The 18603-nt window shown below is 37.1% G+C and overlaps 1 protein-coding gene across 1 annotated transcript; it reads left to right on the forward strand.

Annotated features, from left to right (window-relative positions):
• Positions 1–7962: 7962 nt before the first annotated feature.
• Positions 7963–8343, forward strand: LOC136777949 (octapeptide-repeat protein T2-like). Its single transcript, XM_066734521.1, has one exon. The coding sequence runs from the start codon at positions 7963–7965 to the stop codon at positions 8341–8343; it is 381 nt and encodes a 126-aa protein (XP_066590618.1).
• Positions 8344–18603: the final 10260 nt, after the last annotated feature.

Here is an 18603-nt window from a genome sequence, read left to right on the forward strand (position 1 = left end):
CCCTACCTAACCAAACTCGGTCCCACTATAAGACCTTCCAACTGTGACATAGGGTGAAAAATACCCCCACCCTCCCTAACCAAACTCGATCCCACTATAAGACCCTTTCCTTCCTCATCCCCACCACTACCATACTAAGAGAGTCTTATCCCCACCCATCCCCCTTCCACACCACAAAACAGCTTCCCCCACTCCCTGTCATCGGAACCGCATAGCTCCTCTACTAGCGTTTATAAACGCATGGTTTTCTATTAGTCACTCTATTTCCTGTAACCTATAAAACAAAGAAATCACAAAGTACCATTGCTCAAATTTTTAAATATTTGTTCTAACAAACAATACTTATCTAATTGTTTTCTGGATCACTGCCATATAATTGATGCATCCAAATTTTAACTATGAATTCACGTGGAAAACTCACGTGCGAATCATACTAACAAAACGAACACTTCGATGGATACTACATATACGTCGCGCCTGCGTTGCGGCCATATTGGAATCTGTTTCACACCTATAGCACGAACACATTCGGACTATATCGGAAGAGTGGTGGAGAAGGACAGAAGATGTCGTTGATAGGCTTCTATTGTGAAAGAGTGAGACTTCCGAGCGAGACAACAATTTTCGGTCGGAAGAAGAAGAAAAGCTGAAACTAAAATAGCTGATCGTAATAGCTCAATCTTGATATCTCAGCATTGAGTATACCGATTTAGACGTTTGTAGTCTCATTCGAAAGCTTATAATCGATTTATATAATGAAAGTTTCATTAAAATTTTCATTAAATGAACCGATCGGAAAATATATCCATCGGGAGAATCGAGTGGTATAGTCTGGTTCAATCTTCGCATAAAAGTAAGTAGTGTCGCGCGGCTCGTATTTTTTTAATTATTTGCCGCGTAACACTGCCGTGTTACTTGATCTCGCTTAAATCTTTCATTTTAAATCTATCCGACAACAACTTTTTAACCAATTAATTTTCCTTTCATTTTTTCCGCAGATTAATACATCATCTACGTATATTAATAGGTAAATGATATCATCGTTTTTCCGAAGAACATATAAGCATGGATCTACATTATTTTTCCTAAAACCTATTCCTAATATATACTCATCAAACCACTTATACCAATCTCTCGGACTTTCTCGTAATCCGTACAGTGCTTTAAACAATTTGAACGCTATGTCTGCTCCATCTTCATATCCTTTGGGTTGATTCACATGTACTTCCGTTGTCACTTTACCATTTAGGAACGCAGTTTCTACACCCATTTACTCAATTTTTAAACTATTTTGACAACAATATGAAAATAATATTTTTAACGTTTGATTTTTCGCGACAGGAGAGTATATATTATCAATTATTTCGGTTTGTTGAAAGCCTCTCACAACTAATCTAGCTTTGTACCTATCATCAGATTTTCTTGTATATATCCATTTAATGTCTAAGATTTGTTTATTACATACTCTATCAACTAATTTCCACGTTTTATTTTGATTGATACATTCAATCTCCTTATTCATTGCTTCTTGCCAATTTTTACATTCTTTACTTTGCATCGCCTGCTCAAATGTATTAGGTGTATCTACTCTACTAAATTTTACAAAAATGTTATAATTTTCTGGCTCTGGGTATCTTACAATACCTTTTCTTTCGCGTTGTGATCTACGTGGACTTCCCTGTTGTAATTCTACTTTTTCTTCGTCAGATTCGTCCGCACTTTTAAATATATTACCGTCTGAATCATTATCGCTGTCCTTAATATTTCTTCTACTTTCCCCAAGGGTGGAAGTAGAAGGAAGTGTACATTTGTATTTATCTTCGTTGATATCAAGACCTATACAATTTACATTTTCTTCGACGAACTCTACATGTCTCGCAATTTCAATCTTATTATTTAAAAGGATTCTGTACCCTACTTCGCTATAACCAAGTAAAATTCCCATATTAGCCTTTTTATCCCATTTCGAATTTCATTTTTGTTCCGGATTTCTTACAAAGGCTGTACTTCCATATAGTTTCAAATTTTCAACATTTGGTCTTTCTTTAAAAAATATTTCGTACGGTGTTTTTCTCTCGATTGTATTAGTTATTGTCCGATTTTTCAGATACGTCGACGCGTAAACTATCTCGGGCCAATATCGTTTATGTACTTTTGCTTCTTCAAGTAGACAACGCGACATGTTCATTATCGTCCTATTAAATCTTTCAGCGGTACCGTTTAATTCGTGTACATATGCTGGACACTTATTCAAAATAATACCCTTTTCTCTTGTAAATTTATACATACGATTATTCACATATTCTTTTCCATTGTCGCACCTCAACATTTTTACTCTCTTCCCTGTTAAATTTCCGCATTCATTTATATATTGTACTAGGCTATCAAAAACTTCATCTTTAGATTTTATACAATAAATTTGGGCTATTTTGCTATAATCATCAATAAATGAAACAAAATATTTCTCCCCATTCAAACCTGTAGTTTTAAAGGGGCCTTCAACATCGGTATGAATAATTTCTAAAATCTCTTTTGCTTTATTTCTATTATTTTTAAATGGTAAATTGTGCATTTTATTTTCGATGCAGATTTTACATTTCATATATTCCGTTTCTAATTTTCTCGGGATACCGTTAAGCAACTGCTGTTTACATATAGTATTCAAATAACCAAAATTTATATGACCTATTACTCTGTGCCATCTTTCTTTTAAACTCATGTTATTATTTCGTTCGGCACTGTTTACAAAATTGATATTATTACTCAGCTTGCTTTTCATTTTATACGTACCGTTATTCTTAAACGCTATTGCAAACATCTTATTTTTACTATCAAAAATTTTTGCTATATTATCTTTTAATTTTACGGTATTATTATTATCCTTTAATTTCCTGGCACTAATCAAATTCATATTCATTTCTTCAGCAAAATACACGTTTTTAATTTTAACCTTATATTGTCTCCCAAAGGTTGAAAAATAAGTAGAGACAATTCCTATTTTTGTCACTTTAAGAGACCTATTGTCACCTAAGTAAATCTTCACCGGTTCCTTTAGATTTTTACAACTTTCAAAAAACACGTCATTGTTTATTATGTGGTCTGAACAACCGCTGTCGAGCAGCCACTCTATATCATAATTTTGTCATCTTTTTGTTTCATCGCTCTGCGCTACATTTGTTGTCATTGCTACCCATGCGCTGGCTCCTTCGCTATTGTATTCACCTCTGCTAACACCTTTTTGACTGCGCTGCCCTCTGCTACGGTTTCGTCCTCTGCTGTAATTGCCTCTGTCGCTTCCTCCTCGTCCTCTGCCACGAGTTGACCCTTGCCATGGTCCACTGCTGTATCCTTCTTGGCCTTCGTTTCTGCATTTTCTTGCAAAATGCCCAAACTTACCGCATTTGTAGCATCCATCTTTGTTTGCGGCAAATGCGTTTGAATTTCTTTCTTCTTTGTCCTTGTAGGTTTTCATTTCTACTAACGTAATCTTACTTCTTATGTAGTCTACAGTTTGATCCGTTTCTTTTAAAGTATCTATTAGATCTCCTATGTAGCTGAATGATTCAGGCAATGCATTTAGCATTGTAATTTAATTTCTCTTTCTCATTAACTTTTGCACCCGCACTTCTCAGTTCATTGATTAATTTTTCAAATTCATTGAAAAATGATTCGGAATTACTAAACTTTTCAAGTCTTACTTTATGTAGCTTATTTCTGCACACTATTTGTAGCGCCGTTGACTCCTTTAAATACATTTCATCGAATTTCTTTATAATTCCATATGCTGTTTCTTCATCTCCGACAAATTCCAATTGCTTATTTGATATAGCACTATAAATGTAATTCATTACCCTTAAAACCTTTTCGTCCCAATCATCATCATCGGCAGACTCTCTTTCACTTTCTATAACCTTATCACATTCTTTCAATTTCAAATACAACTTAATTCGTTTTTTCCACATGTTATAATCCTGTCCATCGAATATAGGTATTTTAATTTCACTTTTATCCGCCATTTTTCCTTTATTCTTGAATGTTTCTTCGTGTTCGGAATTTTCTTCTTTCTTAATTTCAGACCTTGTTACATCTGACATATATTTCTCTAAGTTAATTATTCAAACATATTGAATTTTACTTATGTTTTCTTGATTTAGCTAATCAAAACCACGGACTGCTACCATGTTTTGTTATTACGTGATAGGTAGGATAATTTAGATAAACAAATTTATGTACTTTCTTTTCTCTGGTTTATTATACAGGGTGTAACGAAACGACCGCCTTTTCTCGTAACTGGAGGTTCGGGGTGACCATCCAAATGCACGTGTGAAATTTTGTTCGAATCGTTCAAGGGGTTTAAAAGTTAATTCAATTTAAAACTCACCCTTTTTCGGTCCTTTTCGAACGACTTTAACTGTGCATAATAAAGTGGAGAAAGTGAAAAAACAATTGACGAACACCCCACTAGAATGTAAAAATTATCGATCGCGCGCGATAATACATTTGCTATTTATTTCATTAATTTGGCTATTAGATTAATTTTAAAAACAGCAAAATCCTTTTCATTACAATTGCGAATCAATTCAATACAAGTATCATTTACTGAATTGATGGAAAGAGGGAGAAGATAGAATGAAAAGGAAAGTATCAAAAGCTAAGATGTCACGCGACTGCACTGATAATTTAATAGGAAACACATCAAGGCATTTTCTTTCTACAAACGAAGGTAAAAAGAATTATTTAAAATCAATTCATTGATGACAGAAAAAATTAAACTTACCCATTATTGTTCTCCAAGTTCCTTTACACCGAAGTTTTTGAAAAAGCTTCAAACTGGCTCCTCGATGATTTCCAGAATGCACACTTTCATTGATTTTGCATTTAAGAGCTCGCGAATTTAAGCAAATTAGGTGTTAACCTACGTTTCTTCAAAACACCGGTTAATTTGACACTTTTTGAACTGTTTGAAGTAGGCTGAAAAGAGAGACACAGAGAGATAGAATAATCAATAATTCGTTTCGACCACTCTTAATCACCCTACTTTAAACAGTTCAAAAGTGTCAAATTCACCAGTGTTTTGAAGAAACGTAGGTTAATACCTAATTTGTTTAAATTCACAAGTGTTTAAATGCAAAATCAGTGATAGTGTGCTTTCTGGAAAAATCATCGAGGAGCCAGTTTGAAGCTTTTTCAAAAGCTTCGATTTAAAGGAACTTGCAGAACATTTAATGGGTGAGTTTAGTTTTCTCCTTCATCAATGTATTGATTTTGAATCATTCCCTTTAGCTTCGTTAGTAGAAAGAGAATGCCCTCATGCATTGTCTATTAAGTTATCATTGCGCTCGCGCGATATCTTAGCTTTTGATACTTTCCTTTACATTGCGTCAACTCGCTCTTTCCATCAAATCAGTCAATGATGCTTGTACTGAATTGAATTGTAATTGTAATGTAAAGGATTTTGTTATTTTTAAAATTAATCTAACAGCCAGATTAAAGAAATAAATAGCAAAAGTTTTACCGCACGCGATCGATAATTTTTACATTCTAGCTGGGTGCTCATCAATTGTTTTTCACTTTCTCCACTTTCCATTATGCAGTTAAAGTCGTTCGAAAAGGACTGAAAAAGGGTGATTTTTAAATAGAAATAACTTTTAAACCTCTTGAACGATTCGAACGAAATTTTACACGTGCACTCAGTTTGTCACCCCGAACTTCCAGTTACGAGAAAAGGCGGTCGTTTCGTTACACCCTGTATACTAACTCTATCTTGCGACGAAGACGTTTTGGGTTTGGGAGTCGAGTGGGCTAGAGTGGGGGAAACTTATACATATGTATGTATGTATACTATATTTTCCATACTATATATATGACATGCATATATTTAACACTTATCACACCTACCCTTTGTTGGCATGAGATGGTAACCCATATTTGCAACAACATATTTAAGACGCTTTATCAGCTACGCAATGGTCAAGTCAGCCTTACTCAAGCTCTTAGACTTCAACTTGTGAAGTCTCTAATTTATCCACATATAGATTATTGCTCTCTGGTGTTCACTGACATCACTAATACTGATAATGTAAGCTACAACGTTCGTTGAATGCAGCCGTCCGCTTTGTATATAATCTCCGAAAATGTGAACATATTACTCCTTACTTTAAGAAAGCGGAGCTGCTTAAGGTACATGAACGACGTTTATTTTTCATTGGCATTGCCATTCATAAGGCTATTTACTATACGCACACCTCCTGCATTAGTCACCTTGTTCGGCTTGTTCGAGCTTACAATAGTAATTCCATTTCGGCACGGAGGTGTTGTTTAGATGTTCATGTACCTTCATACCGCACGGTTAGCTATGAACAATCATTTATTGTCACTGGTCTGCGTTTTTGGAATGGGCTACCTTTCTCCATTCGTAAACTTAAATCTGCGCTGGCTTTTAAGATGATACTTTACCAGTTTCTTCTTGATTGCCTGGATTCGGGTTAAAAGCCGTGTTGTCTCTTTATTTACTCTTGTATTATATGTTGCATTTTATCATTGTTACTGTTATCTTACTATTGTTTGAGTGAGAGCACTAGTTTGCTTACACTTATATATATATATTCTATATATTTCTGTATTTTATGTACAAATGGGGCTCACACCCTTGTACTTTATTACAATAAATAAATAAATAAATCAATCAATCTCTCCCTCCACAGCCAAGGCACTTCCTCCGTACACCTGCACCTCCCTCATCACCCAATTAACTCTAGGTCTTAAGCAGACACTTCCCCCGCACTCCCCCTCATCACCCAATAAACCCCAGCTCTTAAGACCCTTCCCCCCGCACACCCGCACCCCCTCACCGCCATGTCACAGAAACCGCCTAGCTACCACTACTCAGGTGGACTGCTGAAACTTTAAACCGCGATGTATACGCTTCAGTAAGAGTCCATTATGCTGTTACACTACAAAAAAATTTTGGCGTACCCTTCGATATTCGTAAACGATAACTCGACCAAAATCTGAAACTTAAGTTGGGCGCCAGGTTCCCCAGGGAACCAACGATACTGTAATGTTACAAAATACTGTAATACTCGACTAATATTAACTCGAATAGAATCGCAAAGCGACAGTTAGCTCAGTTTTATAAAGAGTAGGGTTCGGAAGCGGAGAGTGCGTGGATTCTTCTGGAACGCAAAGGATGTTTGGCGATTCAGGTTAATTGTTCCAAACGCTATAAATGTGATAACACAAATTTGTCATATATTTTCCTAATACTCTGAACTCTACAAAAGCGCTAAATTCGGAATCTTTCTATTCAATTTCCATACATTTCGGAAATATTACGGAAGTCGCGAGTATTCTTATAAGCTTGACTGGGAGGAAATAACCAACGATACTTTTCTCGACTTACTTAAGGCCCCTCTCAAGGCAGGTGTTTCTCCTGCGAACCTTATACGAAAAACGGAAAGCGAAAACTATACTTCCGAGGGACGAATCGGACGAAGTAGCTCCTTTCGGGGAGAATTCGACTTCGGGATTCTATCTCCTGCGGAAAACGAAAACGGAAGGATCGGGGACGAACGAAGTAGCTCCTTTCGGGGAGAATTCACCTTCGGGCCCCACGATCTGCGATACTTAAAACTAACGCGACTAAACGCAAAACTTCACGATATTTCCAGCCCAATCTCACTTAGTCAAATATCGCGAACTCCCGACCAAAATGAATCTTCACAATAGGATATAAATCATCAATATTCTACACGATATACGATATCTTAAAATCTACCATTAAAAATCTATTTACAAATCGTCATATTTCCGTAACCGAATATCTATATGTTAACGAATTCTCTCGAATGATTCATAATTCTACTTCCGTCTACGAACCGGAATTACTTTTCTTCTCAATATACCCCCGCGCTTCGAGTAGGTAAACGACAATTAGTCGATTTAAGTTCGTACCAGGATTCTATGGGTCCTGTAGTCTCTCACGATCGCCAAGTAGGAATTCACGCTAACCTTTTAAGGCCGGAAACGGCAAAGTCGATGAGCAGGCGAAGCGACGAGCAGGCAGGCAAGCAGGCGAAGCGACGAGCAGATCAGCGGGCAGGCGAAACGACGAGCAGGCAGGCAAGCAGGCGAAGCGACGAGCAGGCAGGCAAGCAGGCGAAGCGACGAGCAGGCAGGCAAGCAGGCGAAGCGACGAGCATGCAGGCGAACAGGCGAAGCGACGAGCAGGCAGGCGAACAGGCCGGTCGACGAGCAGGCGAAGCGGCGAGCTGGATAGGCAGAGCGACGAGCAGGCAGGCGAACAGGCCGGTCGACGAGCAGGCGAAGCGGCGAGCTGGATAGGCAGAGCGGCGAGCAGGTCGACGAGCAGGCGATCGAGCAGGCCGGCGAAACGACGAGCAGGCAAAGCGACGAGCAGGACAGGCAAGGCGGCAGGCAACACTTCCCGGTACTTCAAGATTAAACTCTTGTTCGTACTCGTTGAAGACTCAATCGCGCGTCCGCACTCTTCTCCGACAAGACTAGGTGTGTCTGTACTTCTCCAAGACTAGATAAGGTGTGTCGCAAAATTCGGAAGCCGTGATCCGCTAGATCTCGGTCTCTTACCCCCAGTTCATCATAACTCTCAATCTAATTGGCGGAGCTGGATCATCCGTTGGTACCACCAATTAAATTCAAGGTCTTACTTTCTCCGAAAATTCAACTTGAATTTTCGGTAGTTACTCAGGGTCAAAGTTCTTTCGTGATATTTAGCCCAGGACATATGGGCAAGTACCGTTGTGATACTTTTACGACCTGTCAATCACCGAGTCTTCTAGCTTAAGTCGGATGATTGCTAGGACGTTATCCAGGATTCTTTAATATGGCCGTGATAATGTGGCCATAATATATATATTCAGACTCTATATGAAATCCTCTATATATGTTTGGCGAAACTGTACTATCCTAAAATAGTACAGGGTCACAATGCATACATTGTTGCAGAGCGCGATAATGTATTACGTAACGCGTCTTATCGTTTAAAGAAGCCAGCAGCTTCTCCTGGCTCGCTCCTGGCGGTTTCTCACGCACCCTGCATAACGGTAGGTCGGCGTTCTTGTCGTGAAGCTCGCGCGGATACTCCAAATCGACCTCCAAAATATAACCCTCGGGATGATCCGAAGGTATAGCGGAGACATCGAGATTGGCAGCGTCCTCGATCCATCTGAATCCATGGGTGGGCAGCGGCTGACACATTGCCCACCCATACAGATTGTTTACGTCGTAATACATGAGATATTTAGACGTTTTCGACGGATCGTAGTCCCGCATGTACCGATTGTTGGCCCTCTCGTAGCGATGGGAGCACTGACTAAAACCACCGCGTATACCGCGGTCTACGCACAGCAACATATCCACGTCCGTGAAAAGCTCCAGCCTGATTCCCGTATGCTTCAACATCGCGTCCCAGGTGAAGCCCGGAAGCGTATAATATTGGGCTGGATCCAAGTTATAATCTTGCATGCAACTATCGCGAAAACTTTCGAAAACGTCGGTCAAAAATAGGACATCGGTCTTCAAGTACAGGTCACTGTACTCCCCAAGTGTGCGCATCTGGAATTTGGTCCATACCTCTACGGCATGATTGTACGCTTCTTCGCTGATATCGCTGTCGGTCAGTCTGTTGTGAAACGACTGGCGCGATGGTAAAGCCGTCTCTTCCAATCGAGCCGGACTATCTATATAGTCGTAAGGAAAAATACCTTTCCTCGTATGCAAGTTAAACTGCTCGAAGCTCAAGTCCGAAAATTGTGACCTCAAATTTGTCAGCTGAGATTCCACCAAGTACGAGCTCAATTTATCCAAACTGGAAGCCATAAATTTGAATGAATAGATAAATATCAGCCGTATATTATAATTTCGCAAATATTTATTAAATGAAAGTAGTAGTACTAGACAGGACTTGGATGAAGTGTAGGTGAGGGGAGGTGAAGAGAGATGAGGGGGTAATTCCAAATATGGTTCGATCCATATATGGTCATGTCCAAATATGGTAAGCGCCATGGTCATGTGCAAATATGGTTCGTGTCTGGTTTTGGGTTTGTCACCTCCCCACTGGCCCCGCCCATTTTTTAAAAAATAAGGCCACGTCCACCACCACCGCCCCTTTTTTAAACCCCGTGAGTGTTTTCCCCGACGCCAGAGGGGGGTAGTATGAGGGTGTAAGAGGGTGCGCCTGGATGCGCGCCGCCGACAAGGCCCCGGCCCCGTCGGCAAGGCAGTGAGTATCTTTATCAGCATGAAAAAAAGGTAACACAGTGAGTATCTTTATCAACATGAAAAAGTATTATGTGTATTGGCATGCACAGTAGCATCACTAATAACGTGTGGGTGTGTGACTCATCAATTTTTTCGTTGCGTTAGCAGGACACGTGTCTCATGAAAAAAAATTTTCGTAACTTTTTTGCTCTCTCTCTCTCTCTCTTTCTCCCCCCCCCCCCCCCCCCTATAAGAGAACATAATTGTCTGCACGAGTAAATTTCGATGAGTTGTGTGTGTGTATGTGAGCGCACATGCATGCATGAATGAATAATGTAATCGCTTATGCATCAAAATGCATTTGCTGATGCATCGATACACGAACTTCAAAGACTTCTTATAAGGAATAATATATTCATTTAGACGTCAGCGTATGAACTTCCATCCGCTAATAAAGTCTAATTGGTTAGACGTTGATGCAATTTTATCGTTGGCACGTGTAGAAAAAGAACTATATTTAACTGAATGAAGTCTAACAAAGTCTGCTTCATCAATATCAATAAGTTATATCCCCATTATGTTGAGATTTTGAAAATTTTAAAACGTCTCTCCCTACAAAGTCGTGATTTTTATATTTTAATGTTAAAGAGCTTCAAAGGGTTGTGTATATAAGTGAAGCTTTCTACGAGAGTAATGAAGTTATTGTTCTGTCAACCATCACGACAGTTTGGTCTTTAACGAAAAAAGTTTTTATTTAATCATGAAATTTAGTTTCTGAGTGTGTAAACAAAAAATGGATAAGCTACAAATAATAAATCAAGACATAAATGCTCCTGTTAAGTATTTACCTATAATTAATATAAAACAATTAAAATTAAAAAATTGTATAGTTTCAAAAATTAAAAAAGTTAACACAACTTATGGATTGAGAATAGTTATAGAAATAGATTCAAAATGGAGTATGTTTTTAACTGGATCTATTAGTTCTAAAATTATTGATATATCTGACAGATTTTTTTATCTAGAGAATCTGATGAAAAATTCGAATCTTTATATAAAAATGTTTGACGCAGATAAATTTGTTTTTGAAAGAAGAATTGTAGAAGAATGTGAAAAAAAAAGAAAAAGGAAAAACGAGTATGGATGAATGTGAAAAGAAAATCAATGAATAAATGCAAAAAGTAAGTTAACAATATTTTTTTTTTTGAGTATCAAAAATTTATATATTGTCTTTTTCTAATTATACAGTATTTTATTATAGAAGGAAACTCTGTAAAGAAGACGAAGAAGAGGAAAGAGGAGAAGATTTGCAGGAGGAAGAGGAGGTGATTGAATTGAAAGATTCATCGGAATAGTGCATTCATAATTCATTTTATAGAAAAACTTATACGCTTTCTATGTATTAATTGCTAATTCTCGTAGATGTGGGTTGCGTAAAAGCTACTGTTCGAGATCGGGGGCAGCGGAAAATGTTGAGAAATAGATTCCGCATTTTTCCGCTATATCCCCCTTTCTCTCTTGCGCTCACAGTAGACGGCTAGACCGACAGCGTCTAGCCGCTCTATCTGTCTTTCTCTCTCCGCGGCGCGCTTGCGCGTCTTCTGGCCCTGGCGCGTCGCGGCCGCGACAGCGACACTACTTGCTCGCTTGGCCACTAGGTGGCCAGCGCCCGCAGCAGCTCTCTCGCTGGCAAGATTAGTGTCGCGTAATTACTTAGATGGGTCCTTGATAAGGACCCATCGCACCCCAATACTTGCTCGACAGCAGCGTTGCAGCAGCAACAGCAGCAGGTTTTGACGCCTTCTCGGCTTTACTTTTGACGCCTCCACGGCCTACAAACGAGCGCCTCCACCGGCGAACTCTTCTGGTGAATCACTTTGGTAAGTATCACCAACCACCCACCGCCTACCAAGAGGGGACTTCCCCTCTGCGGCAATCTCCTCCCTCCTAAGGGAGATTTCTCCGGGGACTTCCCGGGAGGAATTAAACCCTCTCCTTCCCCTCCCCCCTGCCTCCGAGGACTACCTTGGACCCAGTGTTCCGACCCTCAATCCAGGGCTCTCGAAAAGAGTCGGGTAGTGGGAGGGGTAGACTCACCCAAGGGGTTGGGGTGGCTCGGAGCCACTAGAGCTCTTGGAGAAGGCGGCTGAAAGGTAAGGGGACTTCCCCTTCCCTAAAACCACTTCTCCACATCCGCTTCCTCCTGAGGCTGGGGATTTTACTTGGGAGTACCCCAGGGAAAATTGTCCAGTCCGGGAGTTTTTAAGTTCGCGTTCCTTTCTGGGGAATTTTAGTCTCTAGGGTTCTTGGGAATCTTCGTCAACCGAAATTCCCTAGAATTTGACGACAACAAATTCCCTAGGAAGTCTATAATTAAGTATAGCGGATTTATTGTATATATTTTTTTTGTAAATTTTGTACCATATTATTTATTGAATAAATCTCCTATTTTCTCATTAAACTGTGTTTTGATAATTTTATTTCAAGAACAAAAAACCTTCCCTTCTGACCACAGGTTCGGAGCCGACTTGGGACATTGTTTCGCACAGCTACAGAACAGTCTCATTCGTTTTAAGCTTAGAGCGTAACACACTATTTTGTTTACAATATAGAGATATTTGAATCAGAAGAGAAAAGAGACCAGAAAAAAAGAAGAATTTTAATAACAGTATCAGTAAAGTGTTGTTATTGTTGTTGTGCTGAAAAAAAAAATTCGAAGAATATTAAAAATGTACGTTGACTTTCAAGGATTCAGATTAGCAAATAAATCATTTATAATTAAAGAGTTTGCTATTTTTGATAAAAATAAAGTGGGATGTTATGTATTTTCACCTCCTTTTCCATTTAATAATTTGAGTGCTGAAGAGAAAAAAACAACTAGATGGTTAACAAAAAACCATCGTGGTTTTAATTGGTCTGACGGATACATTGATTACAAATGCCATACAAATTTAATAACCAAGTATATCAAAGAAAATAGTGGAGTTGATTTTTATCTGAAAGGATCTGAAAAAGTTACTTATTTAAAACACATTGTAGGTAATGTAAACGTTTATGATCTAGACGATTATAAGGATTATCGAGTGAAAGATTATGTCAAAGAAAATCTTCCACAATGTATAACTCATTCTGGTATTTGTGCTTTAAGAAATGTATATTTGTTTAAACAAAAGCATAATTAAAATTTTGTATTTATATATATGTATGTTGTAATTATCATAATAAATACTAAATAACTTAGTGTTAAAAAGAAAGAATAATTTTTTCCATTACCACGTGTATAGAGGATATTGTTCATTCTCATTTATATTTTTACTCATTGATATAAATACCCCCAAAAAAACACTTTCGTGTAAAAAAAAGGCGGCAAGTAATTGAAAGTGATTCCACTGAACAAAATAACCTATAAAACCAAACATTTTTTAAACTCAAATGTTACTTTAAAAATTTCTAGATAAATATATTTCCACACATTAAACATCAATACTTTTACAATAAAAAATAATACATTAAAAACGAAATATTCCAGAAAAAGAATTTTAGACAAAAATATCTGAAAAAATACTTTACAGTTAAATATTTCAGAAAAGGAAGTACTTCTTCTGGTTGCTTAATAAATATATCTGGCAACATAAAGCATGAAGATCAAATAAATTAGGCAAGTAAGTCAATCAATCGGCAACATAAAGTATTGAGATCACATAAATTCAGGCAAGTAAATGAATGAATAATTAATTATTATATAATTTTTGAATACGTACACAGTAGGAAATTGAGTTGTGGGTGGTTCAGCCAGCTTCACTCTGTAATTTAACTTAGAATATGATATACTACACTGTAGTTGAAACCACACACGATTCAACTTCCCACTGTGTACGTATACAAAAATTATATAATAATTAATTATTCATTCATTTACTTGCCTGAATTTATGTGATCTCAATACTTTATGTTGCCGATTGATTGACATATTTGCCTAATTTATTTGATCTTCATGCTTTATGTTGCCAGATATATTTATTAAGCAACCAGAAGAACTACTTTTTTTTCTGAAATATTTAACTGTAAAGTATTTTTTCAGATATTTTTGTCTAAAATTCTTTTTCTGCAATATTTCGTTTTTAATGTATTATTTTTTATTGTAAAAATATTGATGTTTGATGTGTGGAAATATATGTACCTAGAAATTTTTAAAGTAACATTTGAGTTTAAAAAATGTTTGGTCTTATAGGTTATTTTGTTCAGTGGAATCACTTTCAATTACTTGCCGTCTTTTTTTTACACGAAAGTGTTTTCTTGGGGGATACATCCTTTAGGGTATTTTCCAAGTGATACAAATATTATTGGAAGGTAGCTCTTGGAAGGTACGGAAAATTCTTTTTCTTTAATACTTAATTACAACAGTTTCAAAAATTTTTGAGGTGACCTCAATATTGTTTCATTCCGTATTGACATTAATTTAGGTATGATGAAATAATATGATGTGCGAACCGCCTCCTTCCACACAAAAGGAAAAGTGGGGTTGCTTAGCACGAATCTTATTGTGCTTATAAACTACAATCACCTTCAACATTATTTAGTTTTTTCTCCTCAAAGCTAATTCTTACACAGGTGACAAGGTACTACGTTATACAATAGTATCAAGTACGTACGTTCGTGAAAGAGCAGCTAAATCGTAGTGCTTTATCGTTCTAATCAACCAAATACATGCTGGAGGATCAACTGTAATTATAAAATAAATTTACACAAAACCTCATCACCGCGCTTCGTATTGTACATCTACAACTTTCGCACTCTGACATCATCAACTGTAAGTTTACCTATAAAAATTATGACAAAATGAAGTGTTACATAAATTATTGAAATGAGAGTTATTACTATCTCTACTAACAACGAATCCTAATTTCCTTCTCAATATTATCCTGCTCCGATGGTTATTAACTAAAATTTTGTTTCTGAGAGAATGAATACGCATAGCGGGACATAATTAACCTACTGCATTAGCTTGTCGTCACTTAAGGCTTCATATTTCGCAACTGCAGCGTTAGTAAATTCTTGGCCGGACTTGACTTATCGCAACTTAACTGGTAACACAGATAACATGCCACATGTTCTTTCTGTTATTTCAGTTGTTGATAAACATAATTCTAATGGATATTTAAATGTATAATACTGAACTATCGAATATTATTTTTAATATAATGTTGCAACAAAATATTTCAAATATAACTTTGTATTGAATGCTATTACTGTATTTGTATGACAATTTATATTGTATAATATTTGCTGCTTCTAATTCGCTATTCGTCGTAGGAATTAGACACGATTGGAAGTTCTTTACTTCCTTATACTACGCAGTGAACGAACAAAAAAGAAGTGAATAGCAGTCAAGACTTTTCGACCATGGAAAGGACAGTTGGAAAATCAACTATTCAATGGACACGCGTCATTGGAGTTATCATCATAATGCATATTCGCTTATTATTAGCAAGCCATTTTGACATAACTGAATTGCATCATAATCCTGGAATCTTCTTCGAGGAAGTATCCAATATTCAGCATTATAATATTAAGTGGAAAATTGCAACAACACTGGATATAGACGACCTGGTGAAACAAAAATTTAACATGGATTACTTTAATCGTTCCTACAAGCTGGCAGCCAATCTTAGTGGTAACGCTCTCAGGTTGGATAAAATCAATGCTATTATAAGAAAAATGAATTATACAAGACAATTCAGTGACATTCTTCATCAAAATGTCGGTATATCACTCATACGAAAAAAGCGAGGCGATGCTCCCCTTAGTTTCATTGGGGGTTTGTCAAAAAACCTTTTCGGAACTCTGACGGAAGAAGATGGAAAATTTTACACCAGTGCAATTTCGAAGTTAAAGCTAAATGGTGCTGCAACAGCTCATCTCATAGAAAAGCAAACGCATATCGTCAAGTCAGAATTTTCTGAATTACATGAGAAGCTTAATAATTTGACATCGTATACCATTGGCCTTCAAGATCAGTCTATGCAATTAGCCCACGCCATCAATAAAAACAATGAATTAATAGAGCGTATTAAATGCATCGATTCATATGAAAAATGGCTTGATTCTATGGAACGACACACTGACGAATTCCATTCCACTATTATGTATCTCCTAAATGCCGTACTCTTTGCTCGTTGAGGAATTGTATATCCCGCCATATTTACGCCTTATCGCCTTTTCGTGGTTTTGAAAGAAGCAGCACGGACATCAAAGATGGAACTTCCCTTCAGCGACCAGGAGCTTCGAATGGAAAATATATAGGACAGTAGCAGACTAAACGTACGATGTCATGAAGGCAAACTTATATTGGTCCTCGAGGTTCCTCTGCTGCAGTCGGAAAAGTACCAAATGTATCGTGCATATCCATATCCGACTCATGAGAAAATCTCATCCAACGGAACAATTTCGACGTTTATTCAACCAGCAAAACCATATATCGCCATTTCGAATAAAAATGAGTATTACACATTTATATCAAGAGATTTTCTTGCAACATGTTTTCATCCATCAAATGCATTCTTTTGCCCCCCTGGACCAGCGCGGCATAAAATTCATCGTAACGGAGAATGTGAAGTTTCAATTTTGTTAAACCACGAGAAACCAAAATGGGAACATTGTGACATTCGAGTTATTAGTTCGTCAGGAAACTTTTGGACCGGCTTGGAAAAATCGCAGAGTTGGTTATATTCATTACATAAACCTGAGGATGTAAAAATAATGTGTCATGGTAATATACAAGATGAGGAAACGATAATAGGAAATGGTATACTGCGACTTGATCCGGGCTGTGTAGGAAAAACAGTAGATAGTCTGCTAGAAACGATGGAAGTTATCGTTACGTCGGAAACGAAACATTTTTAACCGTTCTCTTCCCTCCCTTTTTCGGATTTGTTGCCCCAAAAAAATAGGGAGGCACTCGAAAAACTTATAGAGTTGAAGCCTATTGTCACTAAACCTTTGATGGATTGGTCGCTAAATAAGCATGCCATCCAACTTACGGAAATTGAGAGTCAAGCTAAAGATTTAGAACGTGTGCAAATGCAAGATAACGACTTGAGGTATCTCCGAGGTTCCTGTGGTCAATCCACCATAATGTCATACGCAGCAGTGGGATTTGTAATATTTATTGTAATCATTTTATGTATTAAATTTTTCCATAAACGCTGTTCAACGTATACTAACGAAGGATCAAATACTTCATTAACAATTGAAACCCCTCCCGAGGACAACCAAAAAAGTATAATGCCGCCACCACGTCCAGAACGTAATACGAGCGCAGGAAATAGTCGGAGTCGAAGTAATTAAGGGAATCAATGGGTGTTTCATTTTGTTACGTTAACTGAAGTGTACAACTATAGTCCAATGAAAATGTTACTACCAGAAAGAAAATCCTCTTTCACGGATAATAATTTGAATTCTTAAGGGGATGCATTACGCGTCGAAAAATTACTTCCAAATTATCTTCTACAATTTTAAAAATTGAATATTTTTATAGACACTAAATAGGCTCGTATTGATCTGCTTAATTAACGTAAAGGCTTAATTTTTGGATTAAAAACAAAATTTTTCAATCGGATATTGATAATAATATTTTATTTCCAAACAATAATTTCGAAAAAGGGAGACTTAATGACGCTGCGCCAAACTTCAACGAGTAATTTGAGACCAAGAAGAAGCAAATATTCCCATAAATGTAGAAGATTTTTTGGAAATACTTTTATAGCGCAACAAGGAAAATTTTGCAAATTTGCCATTGTTGCCCTACAATAGTATTTCCAAAAAATCTTCTACATTTATGGGAATATTTGCTTCTTCTTGGTCTCAAATTACTCGTTGAAGTTTGGCGCAGCGTCATTAAGTCTCCCTTTTTCGAAATTATTGGTAGGAAATAAAATATTATTAACAATATCCGATTGAAAAAAAAATTTTTTTAATCCAAAAATTAAGCCTTTACGTTAATGAAGCAGATTAATACGAGCCTATTTGGTCTCTATGAAAATATTCAAATGTTTAAAATTATAGAAGATAATATGGAAGTACTTCTTCGACGCGTAATGCATCCCCTTAAGGAAGAGCACATATTCATTTATTTTATGAGCGCTGTCCCTACCAAATCACAAATGACTTAATTAATTAAAAAGCACTTAATAAGTAATGGTAAACGCTATGCGATTTATTGCTATTTTTGGTGATTATTCTGTTTAATTCATTGAAAATTCAGTATACCTCCGATTCTTTATCAAATGTTGTATTTTTTGGGAAACCATGCAACGAAGTTCCAAAAATCAAAGCTTTTGCCTATATTGAAAGTCGTTAAGAACA

This window comes from Prorops nasuta, unplaced genomic scaffold (assembly GCF_024137725.1).
Source record: "Prorops nasuta isolate Cenicafe-Biocafe unplaced genomic scaffold, Cenicafe_Pnas_1.2 PNAS00013, whole genome shotgun sequence".
In the NCBI taxonomy this organism is placed as follows: Eukaryota; Metazoa; Arthropoda; class Insecta; order Hymenoptera; family Bethylidae; genus Prorops; species Prorops nasuta.